This window comes from Hesperophylax consimilis, chromosome 7 (assembly GCF_061612785.1).
Source record: "Hesperophylax consimilis isolate HC1 chromosome 7, BYU_Hcon_1.0, whole genome shotgun sequence".
Lineage (NCBI taxonomy): Eukaryota > Metazoa > Arthropoda > Insecta > Trichoptera > Limnephilidae > Hesperophylax > Hesperophylax consimilis.
This window is the reverse complement of record NC_142842.1, coordinates 15,393,651-15,409,351: the sequence shown is the minus strand read 5'-3', so window position 1 is coordinate 15,409,351 and position 15,701 is coordinate 15,393,651. Positions and strand designations below refer to the sequence as shown.

At 32.9% G+C, this 15,701-nt stretch overlaps 2 protein-coding genes across 2 annotated transcripts; both read right to left on the bottom strand.

The window, feature by feature from the left end:
* Positions 1-397: 397 nt before the first annotated feature.
* On the bottom strand, positions 398-1,328 carry LOC149422367 (gamma-interferon-inducible lysosomal thiol reductase-like). The gene has a single exon (XM_089633756.1). It carries the CDS (start codon positions 1,311-1,313, stop codon positions 690-692), a length of 624 nt encoding a protein of 207 aa, XP_089489882.1. The 5' UTR covers positions 1,314-1,328; the 3' UTR covers positions 398-689.
* Positions 1,329-6,664: 5,336 nt separating this feature from the next.
* LOC149422366 (GILT-like protein 1) lies at positions 6,665-7,626 on the bottom strand. Its single transcript, XM_089633755.1, has one exon. The coding sequence runs from the start codon at positions 7,586-7,588 to the stop codon at positions 6,953-6,955; it is 636 nt and encodes a 211-aa protein (XP_089489881.1). The 5' UTR covers positions 7,589-7,626; the 3' UTR covers positions 6,665-6,952.
* Between the last annotated feature and the right edge of the window lie 8,075 nt (positions 7,627-15,701).

The following is a 15,701-nucleotide window of genomic DNA, read 5'->3' as shown; positions in this document are numbered from 1 at the left end:
AGTGATAATTTTAAATAATCTTAATCGAAAAACAGTATAAGGTTTATTGTCATTATGACAATTTATTTGACAAAATGGCCTTGGTAAAACTAACATTCAGAAATATAATGTATTTGTGTTCAAACATAAATTTTACATAATAATACGTATTGAAGCGCGTTAATTTAAAAGCTGTTATATTTGCTCTTGTATGGTTATTAATGAGTGTTTTTACTACACTTGAATATTAACTTTTAAATTTGATGAATTGTTCAAGTTCTGTGGAATAACTGGTTCTGAGTGATGTTGTCACTAGTAGCATATCAATATGGTTTTCGTTTATTAAAAAAAGTGCTAAAATTTTAAAATATAATTTATTAATTTAAAAGTGAGGTACATTTTTATTAAATAGCGATATTCAAGTCGTAGTGTTACTACAATAAAAAATATTAAGTTACCGGAATGTAAACAAAGATATAAAATATTTAATTATTGAAGACAATATTAGCGATTCCTAAACGATAATCTGAAACAGAAAAATCAGAAAAAGATACGGTCACATCTAGGACGTGAATAATTAATTATTACAATTTGAGGTTTTACTCACTAAGGTATTCCAAAAAATAAAGATATTAAATGTTGACACAGTGTTTATGGTGAAGGAATGTGGCTGATAGCCCGCATTAGAACCGGAATTATTAAACTTATGTTCATTGCGCACAGGCAGTCGAGTTTAACTCCTCAAGAAGTCCACAGACGAATCCCCTGAAATCGCTGTAAGCTTCGTCCTGGGTGGTGTCATTGTATATATAATTGTACGTTATCGTTGGAACAAAATCCACCGTTCCAACGATGTCCGTTGTCCATTGCTCCGCTCTGTCTTGCAAACCATCTCCTAAAGGAGAATTATAACACTCCTTGACCCAATCCACCGTGAGTCCTACCCGTCTGACGCAGGTATAATCCAATTCCAATGAAGAAAAGGTTGAGTACTCGCAGTTCATGTACTCAGCCATCCTTTCCTGGTCGACCCCAAGGAAAAACAGAGCACAGGACTGAAAACGGTTCGCACTGCAATCGACTTCTCCAAACTGGCAGACGACTGTGCCATTGTCCCGTGTTGATTTTCCCCAAAGAATGAATTCAATGTCCAATTCGGTTCCCAGCTCTTGGTAAACTGGGTAGAACTTGTTCGTGATGAAGTCGACGGTGTCGCTGCATTGGCTGGTGATGGCAAAAGAGATTCTACCCATCATACCATCTATCTCTGCGGTCAGTCCATAGTTGGCGGCCAGAATCACGACAAATGCAAATCCCAGAATTCGTAAACCCATTTTGTTGTTAATTTATTGACTGCATTAAACTAAATGATACTATTTCTGTCCAAATTCGCCTTACAGAGACAATTTGCTGCATCTTTTGCTTTCATATCTTATTTAAGATAATGCTGGTGATATAGGTGAGAGTTGTATAGTTAGCAATAATATTGTAAAAGAATTGTTATTCGTTAGCTATATATATCACTTTTCGTAAGGTGCTCAATCGGTGGATCGTAGGTTTTATAAACCAGGTTTAACAAACAATTTGTAGCGTAGGTAAAATTTTTACAAATTAATATAAAAACAGGTATTTCATGAAGCAAAAAAAACCATAACTAAAAATTATGAACTACTAACTACTTCTCTTCGACATCACAACTAAAACATTATTCACCCAAACAAGTTAAATGTGGTTTTATCTGCAACAGAATGTTTATTTAAGCTGGTTGAGTCCTTAAAGTTGTTTTACAAAGTTTGGGAACCCCTGCTATGTATTTATTTATTATTGATAAGATAAGTGTGAAATAAATAATATTAAAAGATTATTGACTTGTGGGAAAAAATTGATTGACTTAATTAAATAATGATTGAGATAAATAATAACTAACGTCATCGCAAAAAGATATAACATACAATTGCGTAAGTTTTCAATAAGATTATTACAATCGATTCATAGAAGGGGGAAAGCAAATATTAAAATTGTGTGCGAAAAAAAAATCACACCTTTACTAGCAAAATTATTAACACTATTAAACCAACATCAAAATGCGATATTATTTTTTTTATTTTTTATTAACGGACATCGTCCAAATTACAAAATAATTACACGAATACAGTAAAATGAAAAATACAGGAGTAGACAAAGGTACATGAAAGCAAAGACATAAGGCAGATATAATATAAGAAAATAAAGTGACAAGTCGAATCAAGTCAAGACTATGCCGTGGGTCAGGACCACAGGACACTTGTAATATTCCGTCACTTGTTAAGCGACTGGCAAAATTCATTCAGACTTATCCCAAAAAAGTTAGGGTTTTGACTGAGTTGAACGATGGTTGAGGAAGAGCAGTTCATTATTTCTGTGTCTTTGCGAGGGGATATTGAAGGGAATGAGTTGCAGTAGAGTAGGTGAATCAATTTAACCATTTATAATTTTGAAGAAGCAAATGAGGTCATTTCTTTCCCGACGGACTTCCTAAGGAGAGAGGTTTAGAGTTAGTTCAATTTCATCATATGAGTATTTGCTTTTTCTAAACCTAACCTGCTAGTAATCCCTCTTAAGAACCGATGTTGAACAGATTCAATGCGTCGAATATGGACAGCATAAAAAGGAGACCAGATAACACAAGCATATTTAAGATGGGGGCGAACCAAGGAGCTGTAAAGAGCTCTAAGGGAATTTACGTTTTTGAAGTCCGAAGTGATTCTAGTGATGAAACCAAGTAGTTTGAGGGATTATTAACGGTTGCATTTATGTGATCCCGAAAAGATAGCTTGTAACCAACATCATCAAAAACATTTGTGTTCGTATTTATGCGTTTTTTGGACAAAGAAAATTATTACAAACAACTTTTGAATGATCTTTATAATGTCGGTGTTCGCTCTAAATCTAAAACGGATATCTCCAACATTTATTAGGAACCTGCCTACTAAAATAACCGATATCTGGGTTCACGATAATTACATTAAAGCCCTAAACCATTTAACGTTGGATTTATAAAATCATTTGTTTCTGAAATAATATTGCATTAAAACACACTCGTGATAAACTGCTATACAGGGTGTATCGGCACGTACCCGACAAACTTTAACCAGCTATTCCTTAGCATATTTGGAGTAAAAAATCTTATGTGCACTTTGCTGTCCGGTAACGTTTTTTTTTAATAAAAATTTTATTATTCATATTTTCACCACATGTCACCACTGTTTTATCCTTTGACAAAGTTTGAAAACCCATCTGGCAAATATTTTATTCGAATTCCGTTGAATAATGCACGTGTGTACCTATATTGGCGCACGTTTACAGTCACAACGAAATAGCACGGCACCATTCGTCTCATTTTTAACTATTATTATTTAGTGTGTGCGAAAGAGCGAAGACGCTTTTTGACATACTTGCTTATAACAGCTGTTTAACACGAAACGCAATGCCAATGACAGTGATGTAGTGTGGAAATTTTAAATTTTTTTGTTTTTAATTGAAAAAAAAATGCTACCGGACAGCAAAGTGCCCATAACATTTTTTACTCCAAATGTGCTAAGGAATAGCTGGTTAAAGTTTGTCGGGTTAGTGCCGATACACCCTGTATAGATCTGTCAAAAAAATAAAATAATAGAGCTGTTATATTATGTGTAAAACACTACATAAAAGAATTAAAATTATGGATTGATGATTTTTTTGTTGAAACGCTAATGTAATGAATTCTTTGTTAACTTTTACGTTTCACTTTTCACTACAATATTTCATTCCCATATTATGGCGATGCCATACGTTGTAATGCAAAATCATGTGTTTTTGGTTTGAAAATTTGGTCGCCTAGAAATGTTTCAGATGCTTTAATTAAATACTGCGAGTAGAATACATCTTGGCCTTTGAAATAATCGAGTATTTTTTAGATAAGTCTTTTGATAAGCCCAGAAAAAATAATATATAATCCCTATGAAAACTGCGTTAAAGTTCAAAATCTCCTACTTACGAACCCATTTTCCGTTATAATTTTATTGTATAATGTGGCAAATTAAGTTATTTATAAAATGATCGAAGAAAAATTAAATATTTATGGCTGAACATCCACAAAATAAAATAAAAGGCACTTTTTGGCCATGTTTTTTTCTTGCATAAATCAAAACAGGCGGATGGTGTTAAGCCGGAATTTAAACCTTAATTTAAACCTTTCGCCATCTACGTACGGGTTGTTATTGATAGCGGCTCAATTAAAAATATTACACGACGTAGTGCATCGCCTTAATTCTATTAACCTACTTGATTGTAATATTATGTAAAAAAAATATTTCCCTCAGGGCCTATGTCATCTTTGGAGATGGCGTGTGGAAAGTCTTTTTAATGAAAGGAATAAGAGGAAAGTCCGGTAAGAAAGAAGGTATGAGGAGTGGGTAGGAATCTAGGGATTAGTGTGTCCAGGGGTGGCGGACGGATGAATCCATCCCTCCCTCCTTGATGCAAGACAATGGGTCGAACAGCTCTCTCAAACAGCTGGTATAAAACGTGTATAATTGAAAAATTACTCGGTGGCGTTATTTATAATTAAATTAAATTTAACCGGTCTGAGTTGGCATCCTGTCCCACCCAGGAGTAGTGTGTTTAATTCCTCCATCACGAGACAAGAACCATTTTACGGTTACTTTTATGGTAGTGGGATATTTTTAAATATTGTCATGTTCAAACTTTCAGCTTGTTTTAAAACCAATTCTTTCTTTACTAGCATAGAAAGTATGCTTTATTTTAGAATGCAAACATCACCACGAGTCGACCGGTCAGCGGTCAATCCTCCATCACAACACAGGCAAAATTTTCCGCTTACTGTGGTGATAGCAGGATTTAAGAATATTGTTTGATTATTCGTACACCGGGAATGTTTGTTTTTCTCTTTTAAAAAGGAACGAAACAGAGTTGGTTATTATCGTTTCATTTCAAAATTGACAATTATTGATCCTATCACTTGTTATTTTTGGTTTTATTACCCACACACAGGCAATGCCTAAGCAGGTTGCCATTGCTTTCGTTTGTTTTATTTACGTATTATTGTATTTTTATATGGATATTATAATTAATTTTAAAAATGTGTGTATTAGAAAGATAGGTTTACGCAGATACTCTAGAAAGATACAAAGATCTGTCTTTATTATCTACTTTGCTTCTTCTTTTGAATAATGATTAGTTATGGTTCAAATATTGTTACAATATACTGTCAAATTACCCATCTGGTAACACATCTAATACTTATTTTTTTTCTATAATTTTCAAATATTTTTTTGTTTTTATGTAGAATTACTTTATTTTTGTGATTACTCTTATGTTTGCTTCACTCAAATGTAAATTGTTAACCTCGATACAGGCTTAGTCCTAGTGAGATTGATTTTTATGTGAAAAAAAAGTCTTTCATGTATAGTGAGATGCTATAAATAAATAAATACCCGATTTAATAAGTTAAAAATATAACAAATTAAGATGCCCGTAGGAGGGGAAAACCGGTCAGAACGTTAGTGTGCTTTATGGTAATAATAAAAATTATATCTCAAAATTACAATTGTTACAGCGTGCACTCGAAGTTTCTACAGTTTCAAAATAGAAATATTACATTGGTACTGCAATCTTCGATCTTTCAACTATGTCCTCAATAAATTATTTCATACAGCAGGCTGAATAATATTATTGTCTCTGATTTCCCACACATTATATTGTCTTTAATTTGACCTAAATAAAGTAATATCAATAGTAATAACATGCGCGTACTCTAATAAACTCTTGACCGCAGACATTAAGATAACTTCACTACTTCATAACAATGACAACGTCGCTGAAATATAACTACTCTTTATTGATAACTAACCTATCCTTAGTAAACAACTAGTGTAGTTAATAAAATAGCTACAAAGTTGTTGGCAAATTGATTGGTTCTAATGCATATTTTATTCAAACTAAATTCTGCTGAAAATATAATGTATGTTCTTGTTCTTAAAAGGAATAACGTGAGATTCAATGTATATCCGCCTTACTGCTTGATAATCGAGCGTATTGCCCACAGGGCCATACCCTCATGAATACCTGCACAGATAAAAACATTAAATTATTATAAGCAATAATTGTTAGAAATTACAGAAGCCAACGTAGCACAGTAGGTACCTGACCGGCAATCGGAAGGTGCGGGTTCAATTCCCGTTGGCGGCATTTATTTTTTCTCGAAAGATATTTTTCAATTTTTATTTGTGTTTCAGGCTAATAATTGTTGCTTATAATAATTTGTTTTCCTTTGTGCTTTGCATAAAAACCCTGTCTTGCAAACATAAGTTTACCTTTGATGAAAAATAAAAACATAAATTTCGCTACTTTCCCTTGAAAATTAAACTATAGGTAATAACGGTTCCATGATAACTCAACACAGTGACAATTTAACACACTTTTAAAAAGTGATATAAAGTCATTATAAACGATGAAAAAAAAATTTAACCTAACCTACTTAACCCAGTTAATAAAGTTTTTGTTTCATCACTTTCCATGACTTTATATAACTTTTTAAAGGTGTGATGAATTATCATTGTGATGATTTATCCGGTCACCGGTAATAACAATGTGCAATGTGCAATACGCGGACATGGATTTACATATTACGGTAGTGGGATTTCATTTCGTAAATAATAGACCTGACTTTATAATACATTTTATATTTATAATATCTTGTGCGATCACAGTTTAAATCAACGTCAAGTCTAATTATTACTTCTTGACACTCTCTTTTAAACATAAGACGCATGCCTATAAAATAATTTTCTTTCTGTCACACAGTACGATAACAACACGCAGAATATAGCACCATACAACAAAATATGTTTCATGATTTCTAACTCTCGCTGTTGACACCTTCTTCAACGATGAGTATCTTTATAATACAATATAATATTGATTAAATAAAACTTCAAGGTCTGCAAACTGCTCCCAAAAATGCACAAGTCGTTTTTCTGAAATCAATGAAGGCCATATCTTGAATTTGTTTGTCGTAATGATTTCTGAACACGATTGTCGGCACGAAGATCATCGGGATAGTGGCAGTTTTCTGTTCGGCCGCTCTTTGCAGTGTATCTCCTAGTCCCAACTCCGTACACTCCTGAATCAAGGGGGTTGATAAACCCGCCCCTTCCGCACACTGGTAACTTCCCTGGGTAGAAAACATGTTGACAAATTCACAGGCGAGGTACTCCACCTGTCTTTCTTGGTCGTTTCCCATCAAATGTAGCGCGCAGGACTGTATCTTGTTAGCTTTACAGTCCGCCTCGCCAAACTGACACTTGATCCCTTCTTCATCTCTCCTTGCCTTCCCCCACGGGATAAACTCCACGTCCAAGTAATCCTTTAGCTCCTGATACACTGGATAAAATTTCTCCGTCAAAAACATTTTTGAATCTTTACACAGACTCGATATATAAAATGATATTTTCAGTTTTTGTGGACCGTTTACAATCACTAGTTGACCATGCACTGGACTCGCATTGTCGAGAAAAACAATGACTGATAAAACTACCATACAAACTGTTATAAATTTACTGTCAGACATTTTTATGTTGTTTAACTAATCTTGTGTTGTCACTTGGGTGATTTCTTTGTTTATGGAGACTCTTTGTAAAATCTTAGTTTTATATGTGGACTTAATTAGACATCATTAAAATTTGATAATATTTATTTAGAACAATGTAAGGTCAGTGGGACAAAATTGATTTCACAAGTCAACACGCAATCCGTGGTACGTTCTTATCATTTCAAGCAATAACAGAATTGTTGTTTTTATTCGTAGGATGGGCGTAGATTATAAATCAATGACTAAAGAAAACCCTATAAAAAAGTAATTGGAGCATTTATAATTTTATACTTTCTACGATTATTCACTGTTCACCTATTTAAATATCTTTGTTATATTAATATGTTTGCTTACGTCTACAACAATAATTTATTCATCAAAAAAAATTTCAAGGGTGCAGGCGTACTTCAAAATGTAATAAATTAAAACATTTTATATTCCGCTTTCAAGATTCAGTTTTTTTTAAACTGAGGCTTTTCGGAGGCTCTGAGGAAAATGATTTCCCTCTACAAGGGTCTTTTTAATGATAGGAAGGAGAGGAAATTCTGGTAAGGAAAAATATATGAGGAGTGGGGAAGAGTTACTATGAATCCATTCTTCCCACTGCGGTGTCAAGAGTTGGTGGAGAGAGTCCATCTGGAGATATCAAAGTGTCTCGCTCAACCGGCCTCTGCCGATCCCGCCTGACCAAAAACCAAAAACCAATACCATCCAATTCCGGCCATAAAAAATCATTAATCATCTCTCGATAGCGCAATCCATTCACCGTAACTGTTGCTCCAGCCTCATTTTCAAAAAGTAAGGTCCAATGACTCCGCCGGACCATAAACCGCACCAAACAGTCACACGTTGAGGATAAAAAAGCTTTTCAAGAATAACTCTTGGGTTTTCCGAGCCCCAGATGCGACAATTTTGCTTGTTGACGAAGCCACCGATGTGTAAATAGGCCTCATCACTCAAAATGATTTGCATTTGATTCACTCAAGTGAATTTTAATAATTTCAATGCGTTGTTGAAGCGTGTATTATTCCATTTTTATTAATGGTGTAGTTTTTACTTGTCAAATGTCAAAAAATGACAGCTTCAAAGTAACATCTACCGAAATAGTAAGCTATTCAAAATAACACCTCTTATTGGAAAACCCTGTAGTTCCCTGGGTAGCGGTACTCATACCTGCCTCCCAAATTGAAACTTAATTAGGAAATTTCCCGGGACATCAATGACGGGTTGTTTCAGAGAATTTGAACAATTCTTCAAATTTCAATTAATTTTCAAGTTCCGTGAAAGTTCTTTTCAAGTTCTGTTATTATTTCAGTTCTGTCAAGTAACTGGCCTAAAATAATATAGTAACAGAGCTTGAATATGACATTCACAGAACTCGCAAATGAACGTTGAAATTTGTTGAATTGTTCAAATTTTATGAAACAACCAAACCTAATTAAATTTAGAAATTATTTATTTATTTTTGCAAAAAAAGAATAACATAATATCCTTCCTAAAAGATTACCCAACTTTAAACTACTACAAAAAAAGCTGGAAAGAAGTATTAATAATTGATGTTGTCGTTAATATTAGAGTGAATTCGTCTCAATTCCTTTAGACAAATAAAATCCATACTTTTAGTGATTAATTATAAGCATCATTTTTGCATAAAATATTGTAGCAGTAATATCAAAGTCTTTCGATTATACCCAACGAAGAAGCAAGTTGAGTGCTTCAATACTTTCTGCTAAGCGATACCCGAAAGGAAACGTAATCTTCGTTATGAAATGAAATAAACACAAAATAGCAGTATTATTTCCACTGTTTATTAAAATGAAAACTTTCAAGTTTGTTTACCGTTCCGGTGATATTTAATATTCTCGAAATCCCAGCTCGAGCAAACTCCAAATAATACTGATTCTGTGTGGCCATAATACTCTCGCACTTCAAATGCAAACGGGCTCCGGAGTTACACTTTAATAGTTTATCTTGCAACATGTCGAAAGTATAAGGTACACGTTAACCTGGGGTAGGTACCGGCTGGTTATATCGGAATGGTCAAATAACTACAAAGAGACTAATGTTAGTCATTCCGTGGCCTTATATAATTTTATGGTCAAGCACAACATCTCTTTGGTGGCGGAGAAAAATTATACGCATATTCAGCTGTTAAAGTACTTAATTGTGGGTTCTATTCCAAAACGACTAATTCCAAATGTTTTGGAATCAAAAATTTCTATTACGGAAATATTAAATTAAAAATCTTTCTAAATAAGCATACATAATAAAAGGTATCAGACGTGTTTACAGTTTTGGTAAAAATTAAGTTTTAATTAAGTCAAAATTATGTTTTTTTCCATTTTGAATTGTTCTCAAAACTGACTATTTCCTGGAAATTGACAGTTTTGAAAAAATGTATTTGTAAAGAAATACGAAAATTTTATAATTTAAGATAAATAAATAAGAAATATAAAGACTCCTGGTGCAGCCGGTAGGATATATGAAACCTGCATCATATAAAGAAAATAAATCATCTCTCGTAAAACTTAATTTCTGAAATATGAATTCATTAGTTATTATATGAAAATGAAACACTTTGTATACACCACTCTTAAATAATAATAATCTTCGTGTTTGAAAGTCAATGGCTTTTTCGTCACGATAATAAAATTTAAAAATGGACAAGTATTGACAAATAAGGACATATATTCGTTCATAGTAGTTCCAACCAAAAATAAGAAAAAATCTTTTAAATCATAATAATATAATTTATTAATTGAGAATGTGGGGATGTTTGTACAATCCCACGTATCCCATAAATTGTATTATACGTAGTTTATTTCAGTTATGAAAAAATTTAAGTATTATAGAAACTGAAAGATTTTTGCATATTTATTTGTCAATTGTGCACACTAAACAATAATTATTCTAACGTAATATAAATAATTTTTCAATGTTAGCTGCTTTCTCTTGTTTTTTTTAATCTTGGCTGGGTAGAGGCTGATAGTGGGTAGCCAAAGTCTCTAGTAAAACTGACAGAAATCAGATTACGTCAGAGTTGTCTAGTTTGGGGATTTACAAAATTCATAAATCGCAGGATACGAGATTGGCCACAGACGGCGTAGACCCCACCCACAGACATATTATATACAGCCTTTATAGATAACTTACACAGACGTTGACACGACTATGAATTGCTATTAAAAGATCTGAATTTATATTTCTGGACTATAAACTATGTACTTTTAAATTTGTATCAAAATTTTATATATTTTACAATTACAACGTAATTCTCAATCAAACTTTTTATCATATCATGTCGTTCGTGTTTTACAACTTTCCATTATAGCCGTCGTATGTCTCAACACATTGGAAATCGTATTTCATTCAGAAAGTAGAAAGCAGATAATCTCGCGAGACTTTGTGCAATATCGTTTCGGCATTGCATCTGAAGCATTCTCTCATATCTACAATAAGGAATTATTTTCCTATTTGCATTCTGCAGATCTGCAGACGCCAGCTGCACTGGCATTTGAGTTCATATCGAAGAATTGAAATTTTGTATGGAGTTTATTCGAAACTGTTTCCTGCTAAAGACGCTCAGCCTTTTGTTGGGATGCTGGAAAAGATTGGTATGTTCAGAAGCTCTCAGCGGGAGAGAACTAAAGCCCGACTTCAATTTACATGAATAGCTGCTTTTTACCATTCTTTGCTTTTAAATACGTAAGTTTGCAGTATCATTTTGACTGTTGTCGTAATTTAAAGAATTCTGCTTCATTTTTTAGGCTCCTTCAATCAAAAAATTTACCCGAGTATGAACATACTTTTTTCCAAATATTATTCTTATGAGTTTACAATGAAAAGGGTTGTTTATCAGTTGTGTAAAAATTAAAACATGTTTATTAATAAGGCACACTGTGTTTAATTCTTAGAAATCCATTATATATTTTGTTTTTAATTTGAAAGCTAGTAGACATTTTGATAGTGGCTTTGAACGTAGAAACAGTGGTCACAATAATAAAAACAACAATATATGCAGAACTTAATAACAATATTTACATTAACTACATTAACATTTTTAATAAATATCATTTACCATTTTGTGACATTTCAAATACAGATACATAAACATAATTTAAAATTTTAAAAAAATATGGAATTATTCTGCCGTGGTAAATAAAAACTACTTTTTACTTACAACGGCAGTATTGTTTATCCGGCAGTACTATAATCCTGAACCTTTATTTTGTTGTGTATGTGAATTGTTAATGAAAAACTTTAGATACGCTCGAGAAGTTAGTTCTGTCATACTGATCAAAATTTGGGTAATATATGTCTGTATTTTTCATCATGATCTATGAAGCTATGAAATTCTGAAAAATTCTTTGTTCATAAAATTACAATGCTAAAACAATAATCAATTATCCGGTGAAGCCGTCTAGTAACTCACTAGGAATAATTTGTTTTTAAAATAAAATTGTTATGAACAATGACGCTACAATATATCTGTTATGTCATTGGTTTTGAAACATGCGTTGACAAAATTATCTTCTTTGGGCTAATTTGACTTGTAATGGAATTGTTTTAATATTTCGGTTATTCTGAATGAATGCTGAATTAGACCGAAAATACATTAATTTGTTTATACAATGAATCTGTACATCAAATTATTTTTGTGGAAATTCGTGGGTGTCGACCCATTAAATGATATAAGAAATCAAAAAAAAAATCGCATAACATTTCGATTATGTTTACATTTCCACTCTCCGATCTGGGTTTGGAGCAAACAGTAAATCCGCATTTTCGTATTTTTTATTTACTTATTGTGAATTTACTCCCGCAATAAAAATTTATCTATGGTTAAATCATCATCTGACGACCCGGCCTTTTGATGTCCCGGCCGCCATTGCTGTATTCGGCGGAAAGAAAACATGTTTAGCCAGTCCACGCGACACGTTTGCGGGACTAATTGAAGCGCGAAATATAATTCGGTCGTTTTCCACCAGGGGTGCCATGAATTCTAAATAACAGATCATTAAAAATGTTGAAGTCTCTCATTTTTGTCCAGTGTGATAATTCCATTATGATATTTGATTATTATAAGTATTCTCACTATTTCTTCAAGACTGTACAGTTTGGTTTGTTGTAAACGGAAGTGGTGCCCTCTGTTATTTAAATAAAGAACCCTTGTTTTCACGCATACAGGTACTTATTTTAAAATTGCAAAATATGAACTCAAATTCACGTACATTTCAGAGGCCACACTGTATACAATACCATTATTAAACGTGAAGTTTGTGACAAAACTACTAGCGTATTTTTAACACTTGGTTATTATTTTTATTCGAGTGTCTGTAAGAGAACGCGGAAAATTTATTGTATAATCCAATAAAAGTTACTTACAACATTTTAATACCCAGCTGCGTTCGAGACTCAACACTCTTTTTTCGAAATCGTATTGAAAATTTTGAATAATGGAACAAACAATATGGCTACTTGTCTTATTTTTTAAATATTAACTTAAAGCACCATAACTTATGATTAAAATGACGTTGCACGGAGAAAACTTACTGATATGAAATATTTTTCATTTATTAAAAATCAATCATTGACAATGCCACCGGCGTTGAACACGTGTACAGATATATTCCGAATGACTAATATTTTATAAGGAAATGCAGTGACATTTTTAACAGTATTTTGATTTTTAAAACGCCGTACTCATTTCTCTCCGTGTGTAATCTGAAAATAGTTACGTACATCAACAAATTGCAAAACAAAAATATTGAGCAAATAGCATGGCTCATATTAATCTTATTTGAGAACTCATCGTTCAAGAAGGTAAATACTTCAGAAAACATTTTTTCTTATACCAGAAAATGTAAAATGACTAGGTAGAGCAAGACAGGTTCGTGCTTAATACATTTTATATAAATAAAATTTCTCGTTTTCTTATTTATTTAAAAACTGCAAAATACCAAAGCAAACAAAGGTAAACAACAAAAGACACATCATTAAATATTGTATAAACTAAATGTGAAATGAAACCACATTTTTATCTCAATTAACACCAATTATTTCCAAACAAAATATCAGAATTGAAATTTACGTAATTTTTTTGAATGTGGTTTTTTTAATTACTCTAATTATAAAATTGCGAGACCCTACTTACAACCCGTCCCTGCCCTTGGCTCTCGCTCCCCCGTCACGTGACCCACTTCAGTAGTATTTTTCTCCCCCTCCCACCAACGCTAATCGATAAAGCTCTCTCACTGTTTCGCCTCTCCATCGACAGCGCGGGAAATATCTGATTCCCGCCACCCGCCTACTTAACAACCTGTAAATTCCCGTTTTCAGAGTTGCCAATATTGAAATAATAAAAAATACACCGGTGAAATAATGCCGCAAGGGGGGTAAATAAAAATACGTGTTTTAGGCGAGTACCTACCCGCTAGGTATCTGGCAAACTCAGTTTCCCGCCCTCTGCAGATAGCAATCAAAACATTTAGGGTTCCATTTTTTCATAAGGCTGGAAACTTTTTTCATTGATTTTAATATTCTAATTTGTTTTGACTTCACATCTATTTCGTACTACAGAAACTAGTATAGTATAGCAACTACTCTAATTGATCCGAGCTTCCACAAATATTATTTCGATTGTAAAATGCGCCAAATAAGAATATGGCGTCGTATTTTAAGATGAAATTATGTTGCGAGTTGAAAACAGTTGAGTAGACTTAAAAAAATTATACATACATGCTGTGCAAATATTACGATTTCGAAGGATTGCTGCCTTAGCCCGCATAATATTATTTTGTTTCATAAGTATCTCTGGTTAAGATACGTTGTTAGTTTAAACCAAATATACGTCCACATTTTTAAAGCCGTTTAATTAAATAGGAATTTTAAAAAACATTTTTTGATCACTGTCGAAAACATCTATTTCTACGAAATTAAAAAAATCTCTCTCTACGCTAATCGAGTCGCCAAACTGAAGTACCTGCCTTCCCGCAATCTTATTTGGTAAAAAATGGTGCCGTTTATTCCGTTTACGTAATATGGCGGAGTGCCTATAAATTACTTACATTAATACTCTATTTGCCATTATGGCTATAAATACTACTGGCAACATATTCCGCAACCCAAGCACGTTTCTTTTCCAGAAATAGTTTCGTTCGCGGAACTAAATCTCAGGCAGGTAATATCCCATTTCAATGACTGATTCATGAAATTCAATTTACCTATACTCTTATGTATTCCGGTTACCGGCATAATAACATTAAGGGCAGAAGCGGCGCTCAGAGCAGTAACTAAGTTCTTTTGAGAAAAAAAACAACATTTTTCTTTTAAAGAAAGCATGTAGTTTGAACCATTTTTTATATTTATATTCTGCTCCCATATAGGCTTTTACAAACATTTGAAATACGTAATAGTTTGGTACAACAGTAACCAAGTAGTAAAAAATTCTATTAGTCATATAGAAATTCAATGCAGAAGAACAGTATTTTGCTAAGCTTAATTATTAATATTTTTCTGGTTCATATGTTACAATAGCCTTCTTATAACTATATTCCACGCAGTTGAACACATCGACTATTTCTGTGAAAGTATTGCCAACTGCATGTAACCTAGGTACAAGCGATTATCTAGATGACTTAGTCTTGATATATTTGATGCAATTAAAAAGAATTTTCGATCCACTAGTTCAGTTGGTACGTTGAAGTTGATCATGCTCAATAAATCAGAGCTGTCTATAATTCCATTCAAATTAAAAAATAAAAATCAAGTAGGAAACGAATCTTCTATCTGAGAGTTTTAATAATTTTAATTCTTCATCAAATGGTTGTAATTTATAGTTTCTATTGGAAGTCCGAGTTTATAGTTAATATATTTTCAATGGAATCGGAGTGGATTTTAAAGTGAAGGACCAGATAGATAAATTATCTTCGACTTGACTTCGAACCAAGGAAGAATATAAGGATTTTAATGTTTTTTGTTTCATTTTTAACGCCAAAGGTGAGTAGAATCTTTATAACTTGTTACCAAAATGAACCTTGTTGCGAAAAAAGTACTCACACAGATGCATTTCTCGCGTACAGCATACTTCAAA

Bases quoted from the DNA above. Each gene is read 5' to 3' on its own strand.
- LOC149422366 (XM_089633755.1), bottom strand. From the start codon at position 7,588: ATGTCTGACAGTAAATTTATAACAGTTTGTATGGTAGTTTTATCAGTC.
- LOC149422367 (XM_089633756.1), bottom strand. From the start codon at position 1,313: ATGGGTTTACGAATTCTGGGATTTGCATTTGTCGTGATTCTGGCCGCC.